The 23,198-nt window shown below is 35.1% G+C and overlaps 1 protein-coding gene across 2 annotated transcripts; it reads right to left on the reverse strand.

Annotated features, from left to right (window-relative positions):
- Window positions 1-5,766: 5,766 nt before the first annotated feature.
- LOC128551145 (uncharacterized) lies at window positions 5,767-19,325 on the reverse strand. Of its 2 annotated transcripts, XM_053531615.1 has the most exons (5): window positions 19,264-19,325; window positions 18,700-18,777; window positions 17,811-18,245; window positions 17,373-17,502; window positions 5,767-7,316 (listed from the first exon to the last, which is right to left on the reverse strand). In XM_053531615.1, exons 2-5 carry the CDS (start codon window positions 18,752-18,754, stop codon window positions 6,473-6,475), a joined length of 1,464 nt encoding a protein of 487 aa, XP_053387590.1. In that variant the 5' UTR covers window positions 18,755-18,777; window positions 19,264-19,325; the 3' UTR covers window positions 5,767-6,472. The 2 variants fall into 2 exon arrangements, with proteins under 2 accessions (XP_053387590.1, XP_053387589.1); XM_053531614.1 differs by lacking the exon at window positions 19,264-19,325 and having other exon boundaries at window positions 18,700-18,842.
- Window positions 19,326-23,198: the final 3,873 nt, after the last annotated feature.

Raw genomic sequence — 23,198 nt, forward strand, 5'->3', positions numbered from 1 at the left:
AGGTTAATAAGGAAGCTAGATAAAACTAGTGACCAACTCATATCTATACACAAGTCAAAGATTTCCTGCTGCATGAAGATATACAGACCAGAAATCATTACGGATGTATATGTGACCACTCAAACTAAAAAGTAACATATGGTTATTAGCGTGCTTGTTATTTTTTATTATACAATTACGCGTTAATGCAGAAAATATTACTCGATTTTTCATGTTGTTCACGTATATCTATGAAATATATTTTTCTTAATTCTGAAAGTCATTGTTTTGAGCAAAAATAACTATATTACCCTTTCATGTATAACATTACTTTAAGCTCTACTTGTCACATTTCTTGAATATTGAAATACTTAACTAGAGCTATCACAAATGTGATTCATTCATTCATTTGAACTTTGTTGTCATTTACATTGTAGAGCACAAACAGCAAAGGACAATAACCCAGGAAATTAAAAGCATTAAAATACCTTATGCACACCTAGGTGTCAATATTGATCATTGCTAAACGTTTTAATAAATTATATAAAGTAATGAATGAAGAAAAACAACGAAGGTCCATAATCCAGGAAATTAAAGAGCATTTACAAAACTTCCCTCCTGCACACTTAGGCATCAATGTCGGTCTGTTAGCTATATTGCAAAAACGACGTTCAATATATGCGATTTGGTAAACTTCACGTGAAAAAAACCCATGTGCTACACGACTTGTTGCTTTCCAAGGCCTCAGGTAATGACGTGGTATATTCATGATGAGCACTATGAGCACTTTAATGGTTATTTTGACCTCATACAAACCATAAATCAAAGGTCTGAAGGGCCTGAGAGTAGGCTAATGATTGATGTACTGGTAGTATAGTCTACCAGTTTCAGTTTTTTTTGTTTTTTTTCCCAACTGAACAGAGATTTTGTTACAACAGATGAAATTGACATTCAATTTAAATCGATGCCTAGTAAATCTTTGACTGTCATTATTCAAGTATTTAAACCCAATATATTTCTCTAATATAAAGAATGGTTCGCAAAAATAAAAATGTTGAAAGTACAAACTACAATTTTACAGCTAACAATAAGATACTGTCCATGATTATATATATTTTTCAAGTAAATATTTGCCTCCGGCATTACCAAAAACAGGCAATTATCGGCTGGTATATATTAGCACATGATAAAATTTGAATATGACAGTTTATATATTGAAATTTATAAGTTATAGCTCGGATTGTCACATACAATTTGTAACGAATAGACGAGAGAACTGTTCAGATATTTTACAGATAACTGGCCTGGCGATAACACGCTAGGTATTTTTCAATCATATTATAAGTGATGTGAATTTAAAGTATACTTACTTTTGCGTTTAAAGATATGCAAATGCTACTGAATGTCAATATATACTGTCGTGAATATTGACACTGGCAGGAAATTTGCGCATTCGAAACTTGGGGAAGTTACCCAGACTGGCTACCAATTTCGGAAAAGATAACCTATATTAATAAATGCAGTTCTTTTTTAGTTAACACCTTCAAAATCATGTCAGTAGTCCCCTAGTCCATGCACGTTCAATTATCTTATCCATTTTGATTCATGTAGACAGACAGGCCTAGACAGGGCTGAAAAATGCTCGAGCCATTTTTACGTAGTCGGTAGCTGGACAAGTGTGAGGAGAGATGTTGCTTCCCGCTTTGAACTGCGATCAGATTTTGAAATGGGCATTGTGGCAGGTGGTAAAAGGGCAAATGTATTAAACAGTAAAGTGACAATATGGGGTGTGGGAGGATACCCCCTCCTGCAAGTAGGGCTTGGGTATCATCACAAGAAAATTTTGAAAATGTAGACCCTTGATACAGCCTTTGGTGCGATTTCTAACTGACAATTTTATGTTTCACTTTCTAAATACATTCTAGATTATTTTCAGTATTACGATATCCAAAGCATGAATGACTGTCACTTCATAATTTTACCATCAGGTCATACCTCAGGACTAAAATATAAGATCTGATATAGAATCTATGTATGTGTTATAACAATAAATTCTATAATCATTTCTGTTACAATAATATCTATCATTTCTGTTACTTGAATGTTAAAATTTCATAACACAGCTCGATATTATTATTATTATTATTATATTATATCCGGATACGAGTACACTTTTCTTTATACCGCAAAAATCTCCAGTGTCAACAATATGTTTTACGAATTGTGGTGACACGAAGACAGTTTAGCAGCAATTGGCAGGATCTGGCATTGAAGTTTACGGTGATATTACCTCTTATTTAAATCATTTCATACGAAAAAAATGTTTCGTTTCGTCAAAGCAGTCTAACATAGACGATCTACTTTTGATTTCAAAAACTGCAAGAAAATATAATTTAATGGTTCGCCGACTTGTTTATTTCTCAAATAATCAGAAATAAAATCATTTTTAAAATCAGCAGTAATTAAACAACCCAGCAAGAGCCTCTTTTCTCGATAATTTATCAGCTTACTGAATGCAACATTCAACACATGTCATCATGAAACGCAGAATGGGTGACGGTTTCATTTTTTTTGCCACCTGAATCGTAAGCAAATTTTCAGAACCAGTCAAAATTCCAGAAAGGTTACGATTTAGAACGAAGTTGTATATAGACGTTTGCAATTTTCGCCACTCGCGATTTTGCATCACTTTGATCAGGCCGATCTTCGTTGTTTTTTCTCGGTGAACCGAAGTCCGTATTTTCAAGCGCAAAGTCGTAAAAGCAGGTCACGCGTGTTTGGCGACAAGTGCCCAGAATGTAATTAGGATTCGTCCGCGAAATCTCGTGGAAGAATTAACTTACTGCACATATCTTATTCGGGCCATTTAAAATGAAGCTGTCAAAATTTTATTTCGCCGATGTGGTAAACTCTGATAAGAGACATTCCAATGCTTTCAGAGGTACCCGACTCAATAAAATACTAGCAGTATGTTTTGGAACCATACTTTGTCTTTCGCTGGATGTGACGCAAGCTTGGTAAGCCTGCGGAATTCATGTAATGAACAGCGCAGTGACTTTGTTATTTGTGCAATGATTTTAAAGATTATTGTTTGAAACGGACAGGGAAACAAATGGATAATTTGGCTAATAAGTTAATATGCAGTTTTTATTTGAATTTGTGAATATCATTGCTATTTTGTGACAAAAGGGCGTAAAAGTAGTCACCATAATTATATGCGCAAATGTATTTCCAAATCCTGCAGAATCTTTATGCGTGTTTATGCTTAATGAGTTACCGCAGAAGAAAATACTTGACTTTATCCGAGTATTGCACAATTACACTTCATAAATTTTACAGATTACATCGTACATGTATATTGGTCATAGCAAATGGGATTTACATAATTGAACTTCATCTGATCAATGAACTCTTTGAAATTAGAGACAATCTAATGGAACTACATCTATTCGCTGTGTTGTGAGGCCATTTAATGAGAATGAGAAATCGGGCGCTAGCAAGGACTCGTCAAACGCTTTCAGCGTTTAGCCGACTCAAAAATCTTACATATGTCTTTGATGTACAACAATAATAAAGAGCCTAATTAATATTTATCTGTTTATTAAATAAGCAAACACAATCACATTTAGCTAAACAAATTATAACATCTCAATAATTTCAAATATTTGGTAGAAAAAAATATTATGCTAAATGACTATATAGGCTGTTCAAGCATTGAAATCCTGCAACGTTTTACATCCTTCTTGTTAAGAGATTTTTTACAATGAGAGAAAAAACCTGACAGCTATTTAAATATAATTGCCAGTTCCGCCTGGCGGCTGATGACTAATGCTTACGTTTATACAACATGTATTACATAATGATTTTACATTGAATTACTTCAGCTTGTACTTTTACTATGCTACAGAACACTGGCACCAGACCAGAAAGAAAATGCATCTGTACATGTTATCATGTTATACCCTACTCCTAGGTATTCTATAAGAACCACGGTCATGAACGGGAAAGTGCCCTTACCCATTTCAATCGTACATTTCTCATCTAAAACGCGCAGTTCAGTGAATGGGTACCTACCATATTGAACAAGCGGTAATTGATCTTCCATCGTGCATGAGTCACACTGTCTTAATATTTCATATTGCAGAGATGCTCCGCATATTTTATGCTTTCGTCAACGTTACAGAACAAATCTTGCGTGAACTTCCCTAATGAGCATCTGGTCTAGAGGACACAGTAGTGTGCACATGTTTGACGAGATGTAAACAAACAAAAACAGAGTGCAAAATAAATATATAGTTTTACAATAAAACTAGAAATGATGAATAAAATTCATCTTAGTTATGATTTTGAATTTGAGGCCATTCATTGGTATACATCTGTACTATTTATTTAATTCATATTGCACATGTACGCTGCATATACACATTTTAGCTTACACATGTAGTTAAACGACGGCTGACATATTGACTTGAAATTTAAATGGAAACATACCCCATAACTCTGATTTCAATTTTGACAGAATAATGCCCCTTTTAACTTTTTCTTTGGTCACAGTTCTATGGAGCTTTTGCTGGCAAAGCTCTAATTCAGAGTCAAGCACTGAGAATAGTCGAGTACGCAGTCTTACGGACAGCTCTTGTTATACTTTAATATCTTTATACTGTAAATGGAATCTGGGTATGACTTTATACAGCATGTTTGAATATTTGGGTTCAAATTTGAAGTGAACCATCTAATATAACTCACATATATGAGTGACTACACATGTATTTTTTATATAGGTTTTATGTACTGTCTATTTGTATTGTGTTGATGAGATGTAAATAAACTAATTAAACATAAACTACATGTTCACATCAGCCAATCAGAATAGTTTTGCTATCTAGACTTCAATAGAGAAGTTCAACTAAGATTTTTTGTGCAGCGCTGAAAAACTATAAACTATGCGTAGTTTCTCTAAGGTAAGAAATATGAAGAAATGCGACCGGTAAACAATGAAAGATAGATTACCACTTGTTCAATATCCATAAAACACATTTACCGAACTGCGCCTTTAGGTATTAAATGCGCGATTGAAATGAGTTAGTATATTTTCCCGATCAATACCATGGTTTTTATACCTGGGATAGGGTATAACATGCACAGAGGCTCTTTCTGGTCTGGTGTCAGTGCTAGAGAACTAGAACATGTTCTTTGGGTTAATTAGAAATAAATATTTTTTCATAGTCCATATTTGATTTTTGTTTCATAAAAGTGAAAACTGTTTCAGTGGATTTTATATATGTAAAAGAACAAAAGAAATTAAACAGCTAAATCTGTTTCCCTTCAGGTAACTATTTTGATATTTGTTTAAGTCGTTACAATATCAAGACATTTGGCCTTTGGGCGACATGCTGTTCACTGTACATCTACCAAAACATATAATAATCCCTTTTCGTACGTAGAACACTTGTATGTACTTGCATAATTGGCATTCTGAAAACTTCGAAACATTTTGACTCAATTTGAATGATACTGTAACACATAAAGACGTGAATCATTTTTTCAACAGCTAGGAAGACGATACAACTGTCCTCTCCAACTGTTTGATTTGGTAATTTTAGGAAACTGTTTTAGACTAAGAGATATCCTGAGGTTGAAAAATGTAAGTTATTAATATGGCATATCAAAGCAGTATATGAGTGTGTTAATAACAAATAAAAATGTACAAACATTAAAGTTCTGCACTTTATCCTGAAATAAGAATATACTTTAAGATAATTTTGTTAGAAAATAATATCCTTCATAACTTAAAACTGTTTAATTTCTAAATGTGCTTCCTTTTGTTGATACATAAAAGCAAAAACACAATCGTGTAGTATGCTTTTTTTCTTTGCTTGTGCCAGAGGATCACGTGTACATCGCGCTTTAAGTAAATGAAAACGCCACTTGTTTGACGTGTAGGTTTTTACATACTGTTTATGAAATATGTACACAATTAATTCATATTATCTCTCAACTGTGTATGCATTTTATTTTTCGATGCATAAATACACACAGCAGGTAGATTTAAGTACATATCTTAACATATACAATAGAATTAGACAATAAGTTATAACAACATCATGCAACAATGAAATTAATTTACTTGCTAATGCATCAGAAATACTTTTATATCATCTTATCATCAAAAATAGTACATTTTATGAAGTGAATTTAATTTACATTATTATGATAGCCTTAAGTCATAATACTTTTTCAAAATGTCTTTCTCCAAATTTAGTGTCATCGAAAAGTAATTCAAAATATTGTTCGCGGAATTAACTGGTTTGGTAAATTTCGTTTAACGCATTTTTATGATACAATGAATTATCAATGTTTTTGATTAAGGTTTCTTTTTAAGGGAGTCCCTTTAAATGCACTGCTATCACATACCATGCAGAGCAATATTCTATTGGTTACATATGTTTTCAGTATACATTGTAGTTAATAAGATTCTGAATCGTATTCTACCTTACACTCTGTACACTATGTCATACGTAAAAAGGTAACCATCTTCGCTGCCAACAATAAGCTTAGAGCGTTTTTTATCATAACTAAATGACGACAAGGTAAATATAAAAGTAACGTCCTTGAGTGTATGCGTTTTAACTTCGTCGCCTTTGAAATCAAGTTGTTTCAAAACATGAGGCCGGTTACAAACAACAATTAAATCATTTCCAAGACAACAGATACCGGAAGGAGCTGGTACGATTTCCTTAGTAGACAGAAGATCACCATTGCTATGAATTATACGCAGTTTTGATTGATCTATTATGTAAATAGTCTCTCCATTATCACTTACTGCAATGCTTTCAAAATTGTTTCCAAGATTAATAATATGCTTCTTTGTCTTGAAGATAGACGTTTTCTCTTTCACAGAGTAGACAGTTCGTAGATGTGTGCCATTTGTGTTACAGGTATACAGAGACGCTCTATCACATATATAAATCATATCACCATGACATGCTATGCTCTTCATATCAAAGCAGGAAAGTAATGCCTCATGCGATACCTCATTAGATGTAACATCTAGAAACACAAGTTTGTTTCCACAAACCGCAGCAGCTCTACCGTTGCCTATATAACACACGCCGGATGGAATGGAGGGAAGAACACAACGACTGATTACATCGTACGAACTGTCAAGTTTCAGAAGATCTGTGCAATGCCTGCTACCAAAGAGAACCTCACCATTCGGCACCGTGCAGATAAAGGAAATTTTAAAATTCGGTTGTGGACATTTATATTCTTTAGATTTCAATTCTAGTTTTCCTTGCCCTTCTCCGTCCCCGAGTTTATTAAGTCCAAAGCACGACCTGTGAAAATAAAAATTATTTAATATACTACGACATTTTTTGCTTGTTTAGGCGTTCCCACTACAAGAAATATACGTTATCCATTATCTCCTTTTTAAAAGGTGAACTTTAGCAGTCGATTTAGTTATCAAACGGTTGTCAATTGTGCTTCTGTATTTCGACTACGTATAAAACTATCTAAGTCTACTAAACATCATAACGTTATATTTACATTCGTCCTATTCTTTTCCATTGCAACTTTTGCCGTTCATTTCGTATGAACAGCAAAAGGAAAGGCGCGAAAATTACGTCATCGCTGCTTAGTGATAACCGATCGCTGTTTTGACGACGTCCGCTTATAGTCGAGGAGAGGGTTCCTTAGATGACGTCGCAGTTGTTCCGTCTAGTGAACACAATGGCCGGGAAGCTGATTTTAATGTTAAATGCCACAAAATACGTGCAATTTATAATATTATCTTGTTTACAAATGGAAAGGAAAAGTAATGTAAATATAAGAAATGAAACTATTTTTTTCGGTGTTCATGCAAAATGAACGACAGAATATGATCGGCAAATTAAACATGAATCATTAGCGAGATTCATGGATTTGCCGATCCTATGCTGTCGTTCATTTCCCATGAACACCGAGAAAAGTCATTTCATTTCTTAAGTAAAACAGTTGTGGTGATCAAAAAGACGTAATGTAACACATAAGTGAAACTTGTCTTTACAACTTTGCAAAATCTTTATTATGCGATAGAAACGTTAATATTCACAAAATATCAACAAGCAAAAATGAGAAATCATAATCATGTGAAATTTGCAGTGGATTTTTTGTTTTGCTTCATTTAAATAAATGCTAAAGACAAAGTCTACGTTTCCTAAACAGCCTCCTGTATTCTTTCTATTAATACAACTTAAAATAGTCAGGAGGTTAACAAAACCAATAAAGAGAATTTATCATACTCGTACCTCTCCATTTTACTCCTTAGTTTTCTCTCTCAAGACTTTTATTATTTTTATTTCCGATCCTTGTTAGTTTTGTTTCAGTTAAAACACTTACTTCCTTTGTGATGTTTATATGGAAGGATATATCCGCCAGTTCACACATTATATTAGTAGATATTGCGATATGCCAATTCTTCTCCCATGTTGGGTTTTAGAAATCTCTATTTGTATGTACATAAACATTATATCATTTTAATACGGACACAAGTCAATGTTAATATTAAAATGCCTCAGTTATAAATTACTTGAAAAAACTTCAAATGCAAATACTTTAAGACTGAGCTAAGTTTTGTGCACCCCTTGTCGCAGATTTGTTTTTATATTGTTATGAAAGAGACTTTATGTTGAACCTTTCTCCAGATACGCAGGCAGATATTATAACTGCATTTAACAATACATCACGATATCTGGATGATATTCTTAATATGGATAATCCGTTTTTTGGTCAATTGGTGGGTACTATTTATCCTAAGGAGCTTCAGTTAATTAAACCTAACAATTCGGATACTGATGCAAGGATTTTAGATTTACATCTCTCTATTTATGATAATATTATACATACCAAAATTTATGACAAGAGGGATGATTTTAATTTTAGTATTGTAAATTTTCCCCATTTGGATGGGGATGTACCTCAGGCTACATCTTATGGGGTATATATTTCTCAATTAATTCGGTTTGCCAGAGCGTGTAGTCATGTCAAGCATTTCAATGAACGTAATCAATATATTAAAAGTAAACTTCTTCAGCATAGGCTACCGTTATTACAAGTTTCGTAAATATTTTGCTAAATTTTACTATCATAATTCTGATTTAGTTTTAAAATTCAATAGTAATTTAAAGACACTTCTGCGAGAAGGTATTTCTAAACCCGTTGTATATGGGATGTGCTTTACAAACTTCATAAGATCTTGGTCATGGTATTTTCCAAATGTAGTTGGAAAAATTATCAAACGTTTTATTAAAAGAGGTTACGACCCAACTGTTTTGAGACATTCCGCATGTTTAAGTGTTCAACCCGTTTACAGTTGAACACTACGCTTCCCTCTTTGATTGCGTCTCGACGGAAGAGGGGGAGGACTCTATGATAAGCAGTTTTTAAATCCTACCAGGACTGAACTGTTTTTGATATTTGTCTTCTGGCCTGTTTCGTCGGGCCCTTAAGGGTGTTTCTCTTGTTGCTCTGTCTTCTGTAAAGGCATTGAGTACATACGTTTTTGGTTCTTAAGGTTTGCTTTATATATATTTATACACGAGCATTTTTGTGTTTTACATGCCATGCCTTTTTGTTTCCATTACGTGTGTAAGATATTCACCTGGAGGGGATTACTTTTATTTACACTGTCCCGTGTTTTTGGAACATGGTGGGGGTAAGAGTGAGGTTGGGTGCGCACCATAAACCGGTTTAAGCTCCCCAGTGGTGTTTTTGCCACTGACCGTTCCAAGGCGGTGCCCCACTGTGTTCCTTTGTTTGTTCGTTTTGTCCTTGTATGTTGGCTCTGTGTGTGTGTGTCTGTGTGTGTGTGTGTCTCTGTGTGTGCGTGTGTGTGTGTCTGTGTGTGTGTGTGTGTGTGGTGCTGAGTTTTTGGTGCGTGGCGTTCCCTGTTTGATATTTGTCTTTGTTTTTTACACTTGCAAAATTCAATTTCTTGTCACATTTTGTTTTTAAGACATTGTTTATATTTAGATACATCAACAGTACTTTGAGAAACACAGAGATTAGAGCTTATCTATGTGTCTGATATAAACAAACATCATTCGCACAATGAAATATTGATTATCAAATATATAATCGTCCTCATAATAATGTTTGCAACAAAATTCGATTGTTCTCATAATAATATTGACGTTATAAAACGAAGCCGAGAACCAGTCCGCATTTTTACGACAAAGGTCGCTGTATAATAACTGACTGCTGCCTCTCCGATGCAACGACTGTTTTCACCTCGGGAAAAACACAGGAACGAAACAGTGTTCAAACTAGTTCTGGCATCCATAACTTAATTGACACTGTCTTTATTTTCTGATAGTCGCGTCAGAGATTCGTAACAGCATATAAACATCTCTGAGCGGCAAGTTTTAGGTATGTTCACTTACGAAATATGACAATTTTGACCATGTCTGAAAGGGTTTAGACCCAGCTCGAACCTCTATGAAAATGATATATATGTATTATACATGGCATACGTTCTGGCTAAAGATTGAGACCCTGTTTGGGTACCTAAGATAGCCCAAGGGGTCTGGGCAGGTCGTACAAGTTCTCAAGGTAGTGTTCGAACTTAGAAAATCTGCCTATTTTGACCTCGTCGGAAAGGTTTTCAATACAGTTCGAGCCTGTTTCACCAAAAACATTTACCCTATCATACATTGATGTATAGATATGGATCCTGGCTCGAGCCCCTTTGCCAAAGAAATATACACATATTATACATGGTCACATAGGTATGAGTCCAGGCTATTGAATGAGACCAAATTTCAGTATCTGACATAAATATAAGCACGGTGTCAATCCATAACGGATACCTCGCAGCGCAATTTACCCTGCCCAGTACCTCAAAGCGTAGCGCCGGAGCATCGCAACTAAAAACAAGCAAGTTGTCAAGAACCACAGACATAATAAGCAAATGTTTGCCGTTTGTTTTCACAATAAATGTTCGGAATTGTGTCTCCACGGAACTTGCTCATTCTCTCTCTCTCTCTCTATATATATATATAGTAGAGAGAATTTATACGAACTAAATCACCACCACAATATACCAGATCAATTACGGCAAAGCACCTAGCAGTACAAACGAAGTACCCAAACAGCAAGTCCACTAACCCAATAAGATTAGTTTCGATGCTGCTTTATATACGAGCCCGAATTGTACTACACATTCGTACTGGTTCAACATTTGCATATATGTACTCAAATCTCTGTTTTCATGTCTCACAAATCGGTAGTGACTTTTTAGTCTTTTTAACTGATTGGGACCAGAGAAGCTATATTTTCTCTCTCTGAAAGCAAACTGGATCTCGAGGATACATTGAATATATATAGTTTACATTAAGGGATATAAGTATATCCAGAACAGTTGACTTTCCCATACTTGAGATCCGCTAGATACCAAGTTCGCATTATAAATTATTATATAGTAGAGAGAATTTATACGAACTAAATCACCACCACAATATACCAGACCAATATATATATTATATATATATATAAATATATATATATAATATATAATATAATATATATATATAATAATATATAAGATTATAATATATAATGTATCAATACGTAGCTAAACATGAAACTTTAACAATTCAATACTTAAAATAGTGAAACAATTGACAGGTGTAGCTGGAGTGGCCGCTGAAGGCAGATTTTTATCCACATTATTCCGATACATGTTACGTTTGTCTATGACACTGGTGCATAATACCTTCTTCCCGGTATACATACTTAACTTATAATATTAAGATCCGTGCTGTCCATAATATTATTTTGGTTTCTTTGAATCATGCTCTGAAGTTTGCTTTATTTGCTTACATTTGTTTTATTCTGTTTCCAGGCCTGATTGCAGAAATATTTGATTGGAAGTGAGGGGGGGGGGGGGGTGAGTCGGTGGCCATCAGTTTAGAACAAAGCCGTCACAGCGAAGTGCATAGTCATATGAGAGGGGGAAGGAACGCGCAGGGGGAGGTTCTGTCCATATAGGGGAAAAAGGAGTGGGGTCTCTCCTGAAAGCTATTGATGTATATAGGTCTAAAATTTGAGGAACTGGACGGGTACTCCCCTCTTTTTAGTGGGGAGGGGTGGGTCAGTTGCTCACTCCGTGTAAAATTTTGAAATACTGGTATGAAATGTCGGCCTCTAGTGCATTTTCGGTCTAACTTTTGGTGATGGGAGTGGGTATCATTTCTAAAGAGTTGTATGCAACTTTAATGAGTATAGGTCACTTCTCAGCCAACTTGGGTTGGGGGAGGGGTGGGGGACAGATATGTTTAATTGTTTACATTGAATTTGTATTCAGTAATAATTATGACCCTTTTTCCACTCAGTCGTTTTTGTTATTAGTTTAACTAATATAATATTTGAAAGCCGAAAAATTCCATATATCAATCTATGGTTATAACATGAGCTTTCTTTGTGAGCGAAGTAGTGAAAAAGCATAGGTCTGATTCTATATATCGTGTTTCATGTCTTAAACTCAGACAAAACCCGGTATTTTACTTATCTAAGTGTTTGACAGATTAAAGGAGTCCTGTATCATAAAACTTAAAGGAGTCCGCTGCCATATAATCGGACAATAGGACTCCCGTGCTTACATGAAAATACCTTGTAAAATACGCTTTTGCCTCGTTTTATGGAGCATTTGTCTAAATTTAGGATTGTGTGTGGAACTAAATTTTTTATCTCTTTTACACTGTACAAGGAGATACTTATACTGCAAGTAGCATACTTTTATCCAAATATTTGTCATGTTTTACATAATACGCCGTGATCTAGGAAATTTATTTTCTATACAGAACGTTGGCTTGCCCTTCATTGCATTAGATGTATATCATACTAAAAAAAGATACGTATCAAAAGTTCCCTGAGACATGGCGAAAGTTAATAAATCATACTTACGTCATTTTACCTTTTTTTCAACGGATTCCATTATACCTAGTTTGTTTTGAGTTGTGCGGCTCCTGTGCCCTGCGCTTCGAGGTACTGGGCACGGTAAAATGCGCAACGAGGTATCCTTTATGGATTGACACCCTGATAACGGCCAATGCAGGCCAATTAAGGTCACCAGGTAGTGTTCAAACTTAGGAAATATGTCAATTTAAGACTCTGTTCGAACACCTATGACCATGATACATATATGTATCATACACGGTCGTGTAGGTATGTAGGGACGAATAAGGACACCATTTGGTCTTCTAACTTCGTAATTGGACCATGACTAAAAGGTTTTCGACCAGGTTCTAGCCCTTATGCCAAAGAAATATACATATATCATACATGGCTGAAAAGGTGTAAGTCCTGGTTATCGATTGAAAGCAAGCTTAATGTCTTTGTGTAGCCGTAGAGGTCAGAGCAGGTCATATATGGCTAAAAGGTATGCCTCCAACATAGAAATTATGGCCTTTTACCATGTCTAGAAGGTGTTCGACCCAGTTGGACCCCTTTTGACCAAAACATGTACCAATTTTATACATGGTCGACTAGGTATGGGTTCTGACTACAAAGTAAGACCATGTTCGAGTACCTGATTTGGCCGTTGGTGTCAGAGGAGGTAATGCATGGAGGTACGGTGTTGTAATTTAAAGTGAATTTCAGTTAATATTGACATTATATTAGATTTTGACCTTTGTTCGAGTTTCTACATCCCGGGTAGAAACCTATATAGTACCTATATGGTATATACCTATACCATATATTGAAATGTTGGCAGATGTCTAAGCTTTACATTTAAACTACATACAAGTCAATTTTGTACCATCAGATCTCTGGACAGGTCTCAGAATGTGACCAAACTTATTTTATGCGGTGAGGTGCTAGCCAAAAATAAGCTACCCGACCAGAGAATATAACCGGATTCTGACCTATGATCTTTGCCCCAAGCCGACCGTATTCGAACCAGATTTGACATGCTTCCTCTAGCTATTGGCTTGCCTGTTGCAACAATGTATCATTTATTAAAATCGGACATAAGATTATGAAAATATGACTCCTCCGACAAGGCCCATCCCTCTATTTAAGATTTAAAGAAGTATGCATATTTTCACGAAAAATGGTACATTTTGTGACGGTTCTCCGACAAAATCGTCGATGGTTAATACAAATTATATATCTGTCTAGACAGTGTTTAAATTTAGAAAATAAATCATGTGTTTGGAAGAATCAAGTAAATAAAAACTCGGACATTTGTACGGAAAAAGTCCGGAAATACAGCTTTTATTCTAAAAATATACTCTCAGACGGACGAACAGATGGTTTCTTTCTTCTAATAAACTTTCAGATATTATAATGTTGCATCAAAACAAGTTTTTATTTGCTGTTATTAACGCATAATAAATATTTTATAAGCATTTCTTCCTTATTTTACGGCTAATATTCAAAGTCAAAAATGCCAAAGCTTAGCATATGTTCCCGACGGCGTGTCCGTCGGGGAAAAATGATTTTCATACTCGTTTGAATGATGGTTCGAACTACTTATTAAAAGAAATTGCAGGTTGATATCTTATTTCTAACGCTTTTATAGTAAAATGAACTTGATGACAAAATGGGACAAAAATTACCGTTATACGGTCCCTATAGCAAGTCTACAGATCGTACAGACGGGCAAACTTACCTAAAACTAATTATTTCAATAGAAATAAATAAAATAATATAAATGTACCAAAGTAAAATATTTTTTTAGAGAAATAGGATGCATTTTCGTGTAGTTTTTTACGTTTGGACCTGGCACCAATGTTCGAGCCCGATCGACCCTTAAGATCGGGTTTGAACATTGTGCTTTACACTTGTGAAGTAGTTCTTGGAAAGTTCTACAAATATATGTAACTTTATTATGATATCTTTAGTATGTTTGTCGTAATATTTGATTGAAAATGATTTCAAGCCCGGGGCTTGAAACCCTCTAGAGATTGGTCTGACCAGACCAGGGGGTTCCGAATATGTTTTATTGTGTAGCATTTAACAATATGTTCCTAAAATGTCAAACTCTACAGGAAAAATACAGGTTTTGACACTCGAAAATTCGATGTTAGGAACAAAGCGGACCCCCGGACGCAAGGGGTGAAAGGAACATATTCGAATCTGACCTTAATCTTTTGCATATCAATTTTGTCAGGGTACTGCCCAACATTTTTAGCCCTTCACAAAAAAATCCATGATTTTATTCGGTAGAGCTGAAAAATGTGAAGGTGAAAAGTTAAAATCTAAAGAAGTGCATTATTCTGTGAACTTGAAATTTCGACTTCTTCATTTTTTGCCGTTGTTTTTTTTTTGTAGGTCAGGGTTAGGGGTTGGGTCAAGGCCAACCGTTTCGTACTTCGGGACAAACCAATTTTCGTCGGGAATTCCCGACCGAGTTTACATTCTGAGTCGAAAAAAAGACATCAAAATTTGACCCGTTTGAGCTTTCATTGGTTACAACATTAAAAAAGTAGTGTTATATTCAAACAACTTACATACAAATAAAGATAATGCACTTCTAAAAAGCAACATTGGAAATGAATTGGCATATTGAAATATCAATTACTATAACGTTTGAAGTGGCAGATATCCCCTTCCATTATGTTTAGTTAATTCACTCTGAGTTAGAAAAAAATATGCAGATACATTAATCATGTCACCCTGTAAACAGTCCCGTTTCCTCTTTCAATTTTTTCTGAACCTTTTCCCAAACAAAATCACGTATTTTTTCAAGTACTGTTTGTGTACGTTCGTGTTCATTTTAGTAAATCAAAAACATATATTGCATAACTACTAACATTCACTCGCGTGGGTGAAGTAATCCGTTTGAAAAATACGTAGAAAATAAAACAATGAAATATAACAAAATAATATTTGTTTTCTCCTCTCACTCCCCGAGTTAAATTTCACATATCACAGCTTTAACGTTAAGTATTTCCTTACTATACTCCCGGAAAATGGCGGCACACGAGTGTTAGATAGATAGGAAAGGTGGCAAAAACATATGCATGAAACACAATCATACTAAGGCATGATGCTCTGTTTAGTTAAAATATGTAAGTCTTTTGTTTTCACTAAAAGCTCGAAACTCACTTGTTCAACCCAAAACTCGCATTTAAGGTAGTTCTGCACGTTCGGATCAAAATATTCTACAATATAGAAACTGAATAAACCCTGCTCGACATTTTGAGACACACCGCATGTTTTGTGTTCAGCCCTTTTGCAGTTGGACGCTACACTTTACTATTAGATTGTGTCTGATTGAACAGGTGGAGATGTCTATGATAGGTAATTCTTAAACCCACTGCCAGTAAGCTATTTTGATTTCTGTCTTCTGGCCTGTTTCGTCGAAACCCTTAAGGGTGTTTCGCTGGTTGCTCTGTCTTCTGCATTAAGTACATGCGTTTAGGTGCTTAAGGATTGCATTTATCTAAATATATAAGAGCATGTTTGTGTTTTAAATAACACCTTCTGTTGTCCTTGCCTATGTTAGGGTTTCACCTGGCATTTACACTGTCCTGTTACTTTGGAACATGGTGGAGGAGGGTTGGAGTAAGAGTGAGGTTAGGTGCACCATAAACCGGTTTAAGCTTCCCAGTGGTGGTTTTGCCACTGACCGTTCCAAGGCGGAGCCCCATTGTTTACCTTAATTTACTTGTTTTAGACCTTGCATACTTTCTTGTGTGTGTGTGCGTGCGTGCGTGTGTGCCTGTGTGTGTGTCTTGGTCATGTGCGCGTCCGTGTGCTTGGTTTAAGTTTGGGGAGGCTACATTTTTAGAACGTGACTTTCCCTGTTGGATATTCATCCTCAATTTTCATAGCATTGACGCAAATAGAAACTTTTCTACAATGTAGATTTAAATGAAACTTTACACTGTTGTAAATAAACATAAGGCCTCCAATACGGTGAAATTAAATGTATAGATTCGTCTGCATGTTATTGAGGTATTTGCCCATGATTAACGAGATCCGTATATTTCAAGTTGTTTTGAATTATTTAACATGTCAGATGTTTCAATATCATATTTCAACTTTAGAAATATAGTTCCTTTGCCATTGTTATAAAGTTACTCACGAGTTGCCATTAATTCATAAAATGCGTTTCATTTCCATACGCCGAATCCAGGCTCTATTCTACATTATTCGGATAAATGACGTTGCGCCATCACTTCATGTTGATCGAACGTGCAGAATTACTTAAACTCGTACCTCACTAGTTACTAACTGTGAATCCTTGTTCTTTTAGCATTAATTTATGTATTAGTCTCAAAATGTGTTGTTTCACATAGTAAACTCTATGAACTTTAAATACATTGCATTAACGGAACCAGAATGCCTGAAATATTTTGATTTTATCAACTACCCATCAGTAATAACATTCATATTTATATTACCTATGGTTGGTTTCCTTACACGACTTGCAAAAAAACATTTCATGTTCTCCGCAATACCATGAACACTGTGTACCGTCATGCCTCTCACATCTAAAGTCAGTACATGAACCATTCAATACACCATGGTCAGCTGTAAAAAAATCAAATAAAAGAGATCTTAATAATATGACCTTATAAAACAAGTACAAAATATACGGATAGAAAATAGTTTCTATGCATTTACGTATAAAAGCATGTACTCGGAAATACAACATATGTCCGTCCTTGTAGAGGATATTTGCTTCCGATGAAGTGTTGCTGACAGAAGTTATACCACATGTATATTCACTATCCTAAAAGAACCAGTTTTGATCACAGGTTTAATTTCACAAATCTTCTACAGTTATTTTAAAGATGTTCATTTTAAGACAACTTTTAACTTAGAACATTGTGACTTACATAGCTGTTTTGTGATATTTTTCAAATTTTGAGAGGAACAACATGTCTCAACATCATATTTCCTTTTCCGCTCGTCTTCAGTCTCTAAACTCTTTTGTAAATCTGCTATGGCTTCCTGGAAATCAACTCCATGGTATATGGTAAGACGTTTTTCCAAGTCTTTTGACGAAATGCAGTTTATTTTGAAGGACACATCTGACTGGTCTTGCAGCACTTCAACTTGAGTATCCTGAGAGACGAATATTTTTCCAAGTATCTGCTGGACTGATTTATAAGTTTTCTTGTAGGTGTGAACAGTAGGTGGGATAGAATCCTCTCCCGAGTGTTTTACTGCATATTGTATAAACCCATGTACACGCTGAATAACTTCACTTGCTGACTCTCCCATTGGCGTCACAACACGAATACCTAATCGCAACACGAGTTCAAGTAACTCTACAAAAGAGATCAGATAATATTGTCTTGTAAACTTGAATACGCACAATGAAGTTGTAAACTTTAAAACAAACAATGAAGCTTGGTATTCTTACATTTTATGGAACTATGGTTGTTCATAAAATAGAGAAAAGTGGAAACTTCACAGGTTGCTCAACACGACAAAAACGAAAATGTTTCAGGCTCGGTTTGATTGAGCCTGTTCATTGATAAGGCATACGTGTAATAACTTTCAAAGCGTAAACTGTATACTCTATTAATTGACGCTGAACAAAAATAATACAGATCAAAACAGACGTCTGTTAAAACATACTAAGTGCATGATATTCTGTTCTCTTTTCTATTTTCCAAAACAGTATTGCTGGTTATTTTTGTAATCTTAATGCAAACTAAAATGTATTCAAAGCCTGCAAACATAATTATATTGTACATGTATCACGGTAGAAATAATCACCTTTCTTTTCCTCCAAACGGCTGTCTCTCTGAAAGGCTGATCTCAGCTGTCGCATCACTTGTAGTTCGTCTTCCACCTCTAAAATAAAAACATTTCTCAAGCGATATATAAACTTGTTTAATGTATCTGTATATTTTGACATGAAAGAAAATATACGATTACGGAGTTTCAATCGCACTGAACCTTACCTAAACAGCCTAAGAATACGGTGACATTTTCCTAAATAGTGTGTCTCAAGATAATGATGGACATACACCTGCTGCACACATTTTGGAACAAACCAATTTTTGTGGCTTCGGAAAAGGATTAACTATAGGTTTCTGTTTCATGATTACTCCCACAGTTATCTATCTTACGCTAATAAACTTCTAAATTAAGTCAGAGCTATAATTTTCATGGACATTAAAATTAAAGATTAAAGCAAAATGCTGGAGAAAAATACCTGGTTAAAATTAAAAATTAGTTTTGATAGAATTTTAAATCAATCAGATCATTGACGAAGCAGTGTGTTAAAATGTTGTGTAAATTTGCTTTTATAAAAGCAGTTAAATGGTTTATACAAACTTTTCAATTTTTCATTCAAGTGTTTAACTTCTTGGTCTCTCTGAAAATAAAATACATGGAGTCAACTAGGGGCTCGTAAACATGTGGACTTTAAAATAAAGCAGTAACAATTACACACTAACAACTGAAAATGTAGTTGAAATAAGGTGAATCTGTGACTCACTTTGTGCAAAGAATCCTTTTGCTTCGATAGATTTAACAATGGTAAATAATCGATCTGTTACAAGATCCCTGCTGTCAAAAATAGCAGAACATTTACAGTAAACCTCGCTTATAAGGAACAGCTCGGGACCTTTAAAAATTGTTCCTTATAACCGAGGTTCCTTATATCCGTATAGCAAACTAGTTCCTTGTAACCGAGGTTGGTATAACGAACACAATTTGTATAGCGAATTTCAACGCTATTTGAATGAGGTTTAAAAAAGGCAATGTGTTCTCACTCTCTCATGAATCTTTATGTGAGAAAGTTGCGAGTCTCTGTCCATTTCAAGAAAATTCTTTACTTAAAATGACCAAACTATCCAGCCAAGGGAATATATTTCGTATGGTATCCATTTTGAAAACAATGTGAGCCAATTATTGTTTACTTGATTCGGGAACGGCTACGAAAAACAACACAATCAAGTCCAGTGACTGTCCTGCAAACATTCTTATTTTAATCATCATTTAATCCAATTATCGCGATTAACGGTAAATTCAACACTCAAGTACGCCACGTGTTAAAAACCAAATTATTTGTTACATAATCAGAGTGGTTTGTCGCGTGTTGATTAGATTACGTAAACACACAATACTACATGTACCTTAACTGGCCATTCACCTATTAGAAAACGTAGATCTCTGATTGGCCAGGAGCAAAAACGAGTCGCCGTAAACTCCGCCTTTTGACTAACAGACGCAACTGTTTTATTATTGTCTTTATTGTGTATTGAGCAAGCACGCGCATGGCAAAAATATGCGCCCCGGGGAATCGCGTTTGGGATTTTCTAGCGTCCTTTTTCAAAAAGTATGCGTCCATCCAAATTTGTGTGAGTCTCTACAAATGTAGATATATAAATTAAACAGCACAAGTGTGTTATCTACAAGTATATAGACTGAAGCATATACATAATCGTCTAGTATTTGGTAAATCTTAAAGATGATAATATGAAATAAGGCACTGCCTCAATTGGGAATCGATCAGACTTCAACTCATCCCTTTAACATTTAACAAAACTGTCTACTAGGGTTTAATAACAGGCAAATTGTTGAGAAGCACAATGACAGACTTAAGGTGATCACAACAGCTCACACTGAGCTCAGGTGAGCTAAAAATCATACAAACTGAAAAGTTACTAGATTGTAACTCGCTGTTAACAAGACTTAACAGACAGACACACATTAACAATCTATTTGCACCACGGCAGGTTAAGAGCTCAGTCTAGGGAGACATATCAGCCTTCTTGTGCAGGCTTGGTTTTTTCAATTTGTGTTAATTGTAATTCTGAAATTACTCGTAAAACAAATCCCAATTGTGTTTTATATACACATCACAAAGACTTGCATTACACTTTATTTATTGAATAAACTGTTCACATGTTTAAGTTTTATCTGTATACACATTTATAATGATCACAGATCACATAACTTTTTTTATCCATTCATAAAATATAGCTGAACTGTGAATAACAACTTTTAATAACAGTACTGAATGCTTTTGTCAGGCTTTGAAATAAGTATTTTCAAAATAAAGAAAATGTGATTTGCTGTAATCTGTATTCTAAAATGTACAATTTCTCTCACAACAAGAACAAATAAACAAGAGGGGCCATGATGGCCCTGTATCGCTCACCCGACATATTGACAAAGATCATCAAGATCAACAGTCTGACCAAGTTACATTAAGATAAGATCATAAATGTAGCCTCTAAAGAGTTAACTAACTTTTTCTTTGATTTGACTTGGTGACCTAGTTTTTCACCCCACATGACCCAGATTCAAACTTGACTGAAAGATCATCAAGATTAACATTCTGATGAAGTTTCATGAAGATGCAGTCATAAATAAGGCCTCTGGAGTGTTAACAAGATGTTCCTTTGATTTGACCTAGTGACCTAATTTTTAATCCCACCTGAACTAAATTTAACTTGGCCTATAGATCATCAAGATTAAAATTCTGACAAAGTTTCATTAAGATATGGTCATAAATGTGGCCACTACAGTGTTAACAAGCTTTTCCTTTGATTTGACCTGGTGACATAGTTGTTGACTCTAGACGACCCAATATCACACTTTTCCAATATTTTATTGAGGGCAACATTTTGACCAAGTTTCATTAAGATTGGGCCAAAATTGTGACCTCTAGAATGTTAACAAGCTTTTCCCTTGATTTAACCTGGTGACCCAGTTTTTGACCCCACTTGACCCAGATTTTAATCTGATCTATGGATCATTAAGATTAACATTTTGACTAAGCTTCATTAAGATATGGTCATAAATTTGGCTTCTAGAGTGTAAACTAGCTTTTCCTTTGACTTGACCTAGTGACCTAGTTTTTGACCCTACATAACCCAGATTCAGATTGGACCTTGAGATCATCAAGATTAACATTCTGACCAAGTTTCATGGAGACAAGCCTTAAATGTGACCTCTACGGTGTTAACAAGCTTTTCCTTTGATTTCACTTGGTGACCTAGTTTTTGATCCAAGATAACCCAACATCAAATGTGTCCAAGATTTTATTAAGGGTAACATTCTGACCAAGTTTCATAAAGATTAGGTCAAAATTGTGACCTCTAGAGTGTTAACAGTCAAATTGTTGACGACAGACGGACACAGGGCGATCACAAAAGCTCACCTTGAGCACTTTGTGCTCAATTGAGCTAAACGCTAGAGTTGACACAGGAGTAACGAATTATACCCCTACAAATTGGCCTTATCACAGAACTAAGGCAATATCAAAGCAGCATTTTCTTGAGCTATGACCTAATGACCTCAAATTCAATCTCTATAGTTTCATGATCCTCTGCCCAAGCGTTCTCAAGTTGTTGTATGAAAAAGGTTTTAAATGTTCCGGGTCATCCTGACCTTTGGAACTCTAAATCAATACAGGTAATCTGCTGGTCAAGGCCAACCTTGTACTAAATTTTGTGTTTCTCATCCCAAACATCCTGAAGTTATTGTCCAAAAACCGTTTTAAAGAACCGTTATTTATTTTGTTGAACTTAACATCACACCGACACAGGATAGGTCATATGGCGACTTTTCAGTTTTAATGGTGGAAGAAGACCCCAGGTGCCCCTCCGTGCATTATTTTAAAGAACCGGGTCAGTGTGACCTTGACCTGTGACCTACTGACCTCAACATCATTAGGGGTCACCTGCTGGTCATAATCAACCTCCTTAACAATTTTCATGATCCTAGGCTCAAGCATTCTCAAGTTATAATCTGAAAAACATTTCACTGTTTTGCCTTATTGTGACCTCGACCTACTGACCTCAAAGTAAAACTTGATCTGTATTTCATGATGCGACACCTGTGTACCAAACTTTATCATTCTAGGCTCAAGGTCTCAAGTTATCATTTCGGAAACAGCTCAACTGTTCAAGGTCACTGTGACCTTTGATCTATTGACCTCAAATTCAAACAACCTGTATTTTATCATGTTACACCTGTGTTACAAAAGCTATGATCCCAGGCCAAAGCGTTTGCAAGTTATCTTGACCTTTGACCTACTGACCCCAAAGTCGAACTTAACCTGTAACTAAAACTCAAAAGAACTGGCAGTTGTGCATGACACTCCTTGTCTCATTGAGGCATACATTTATGCCAAATAAAAGAGATTGCAAAAAATTACAATATAAGTTATTTACAGTAACAACAAAGGAACATAAAATTAAAAAAAAGAAATAAAAAAAAAATTAAAAACAAAAATATAAAAAAATTCTAAGTCCTTA

This window comes from Mercenaria mercenaria, chromosome 19 (genome assembly GCF_021730395.1).
Source record: "Mercenaria mercenaria strain notata chromosome 19, MADL_Memer_1, whole genome shotgun sequence".
NCBI lineage: Eukaryota > Metazoa > Mollusca > Bivalvia > Venerida > Veneridae > Mercenaria > Mercenaria mercenaria.

Coding starts and splice junctions, on each gene's coding strand:
- LOC128551145 (XM_053531614.1), bottom strand. CDS start 18,841: ATGTCAAAATATACAGATACATTAAACAAGTTTATATATCGCTTGAGA. Junction 17,503..17,810: donor AAATATCACAAAACAGCTAT/GTAAGTCACAAT, acceptor ATTTTTTTACAG/CTGACCATGGTGTATTGAAT. Junction 7,317..17,372: donor TGTAAGGAAACCAACCATAG/GTAATATAAATA, acceptor TTATTTTCACAG/GTCGTGCTTTGGACTTAATA.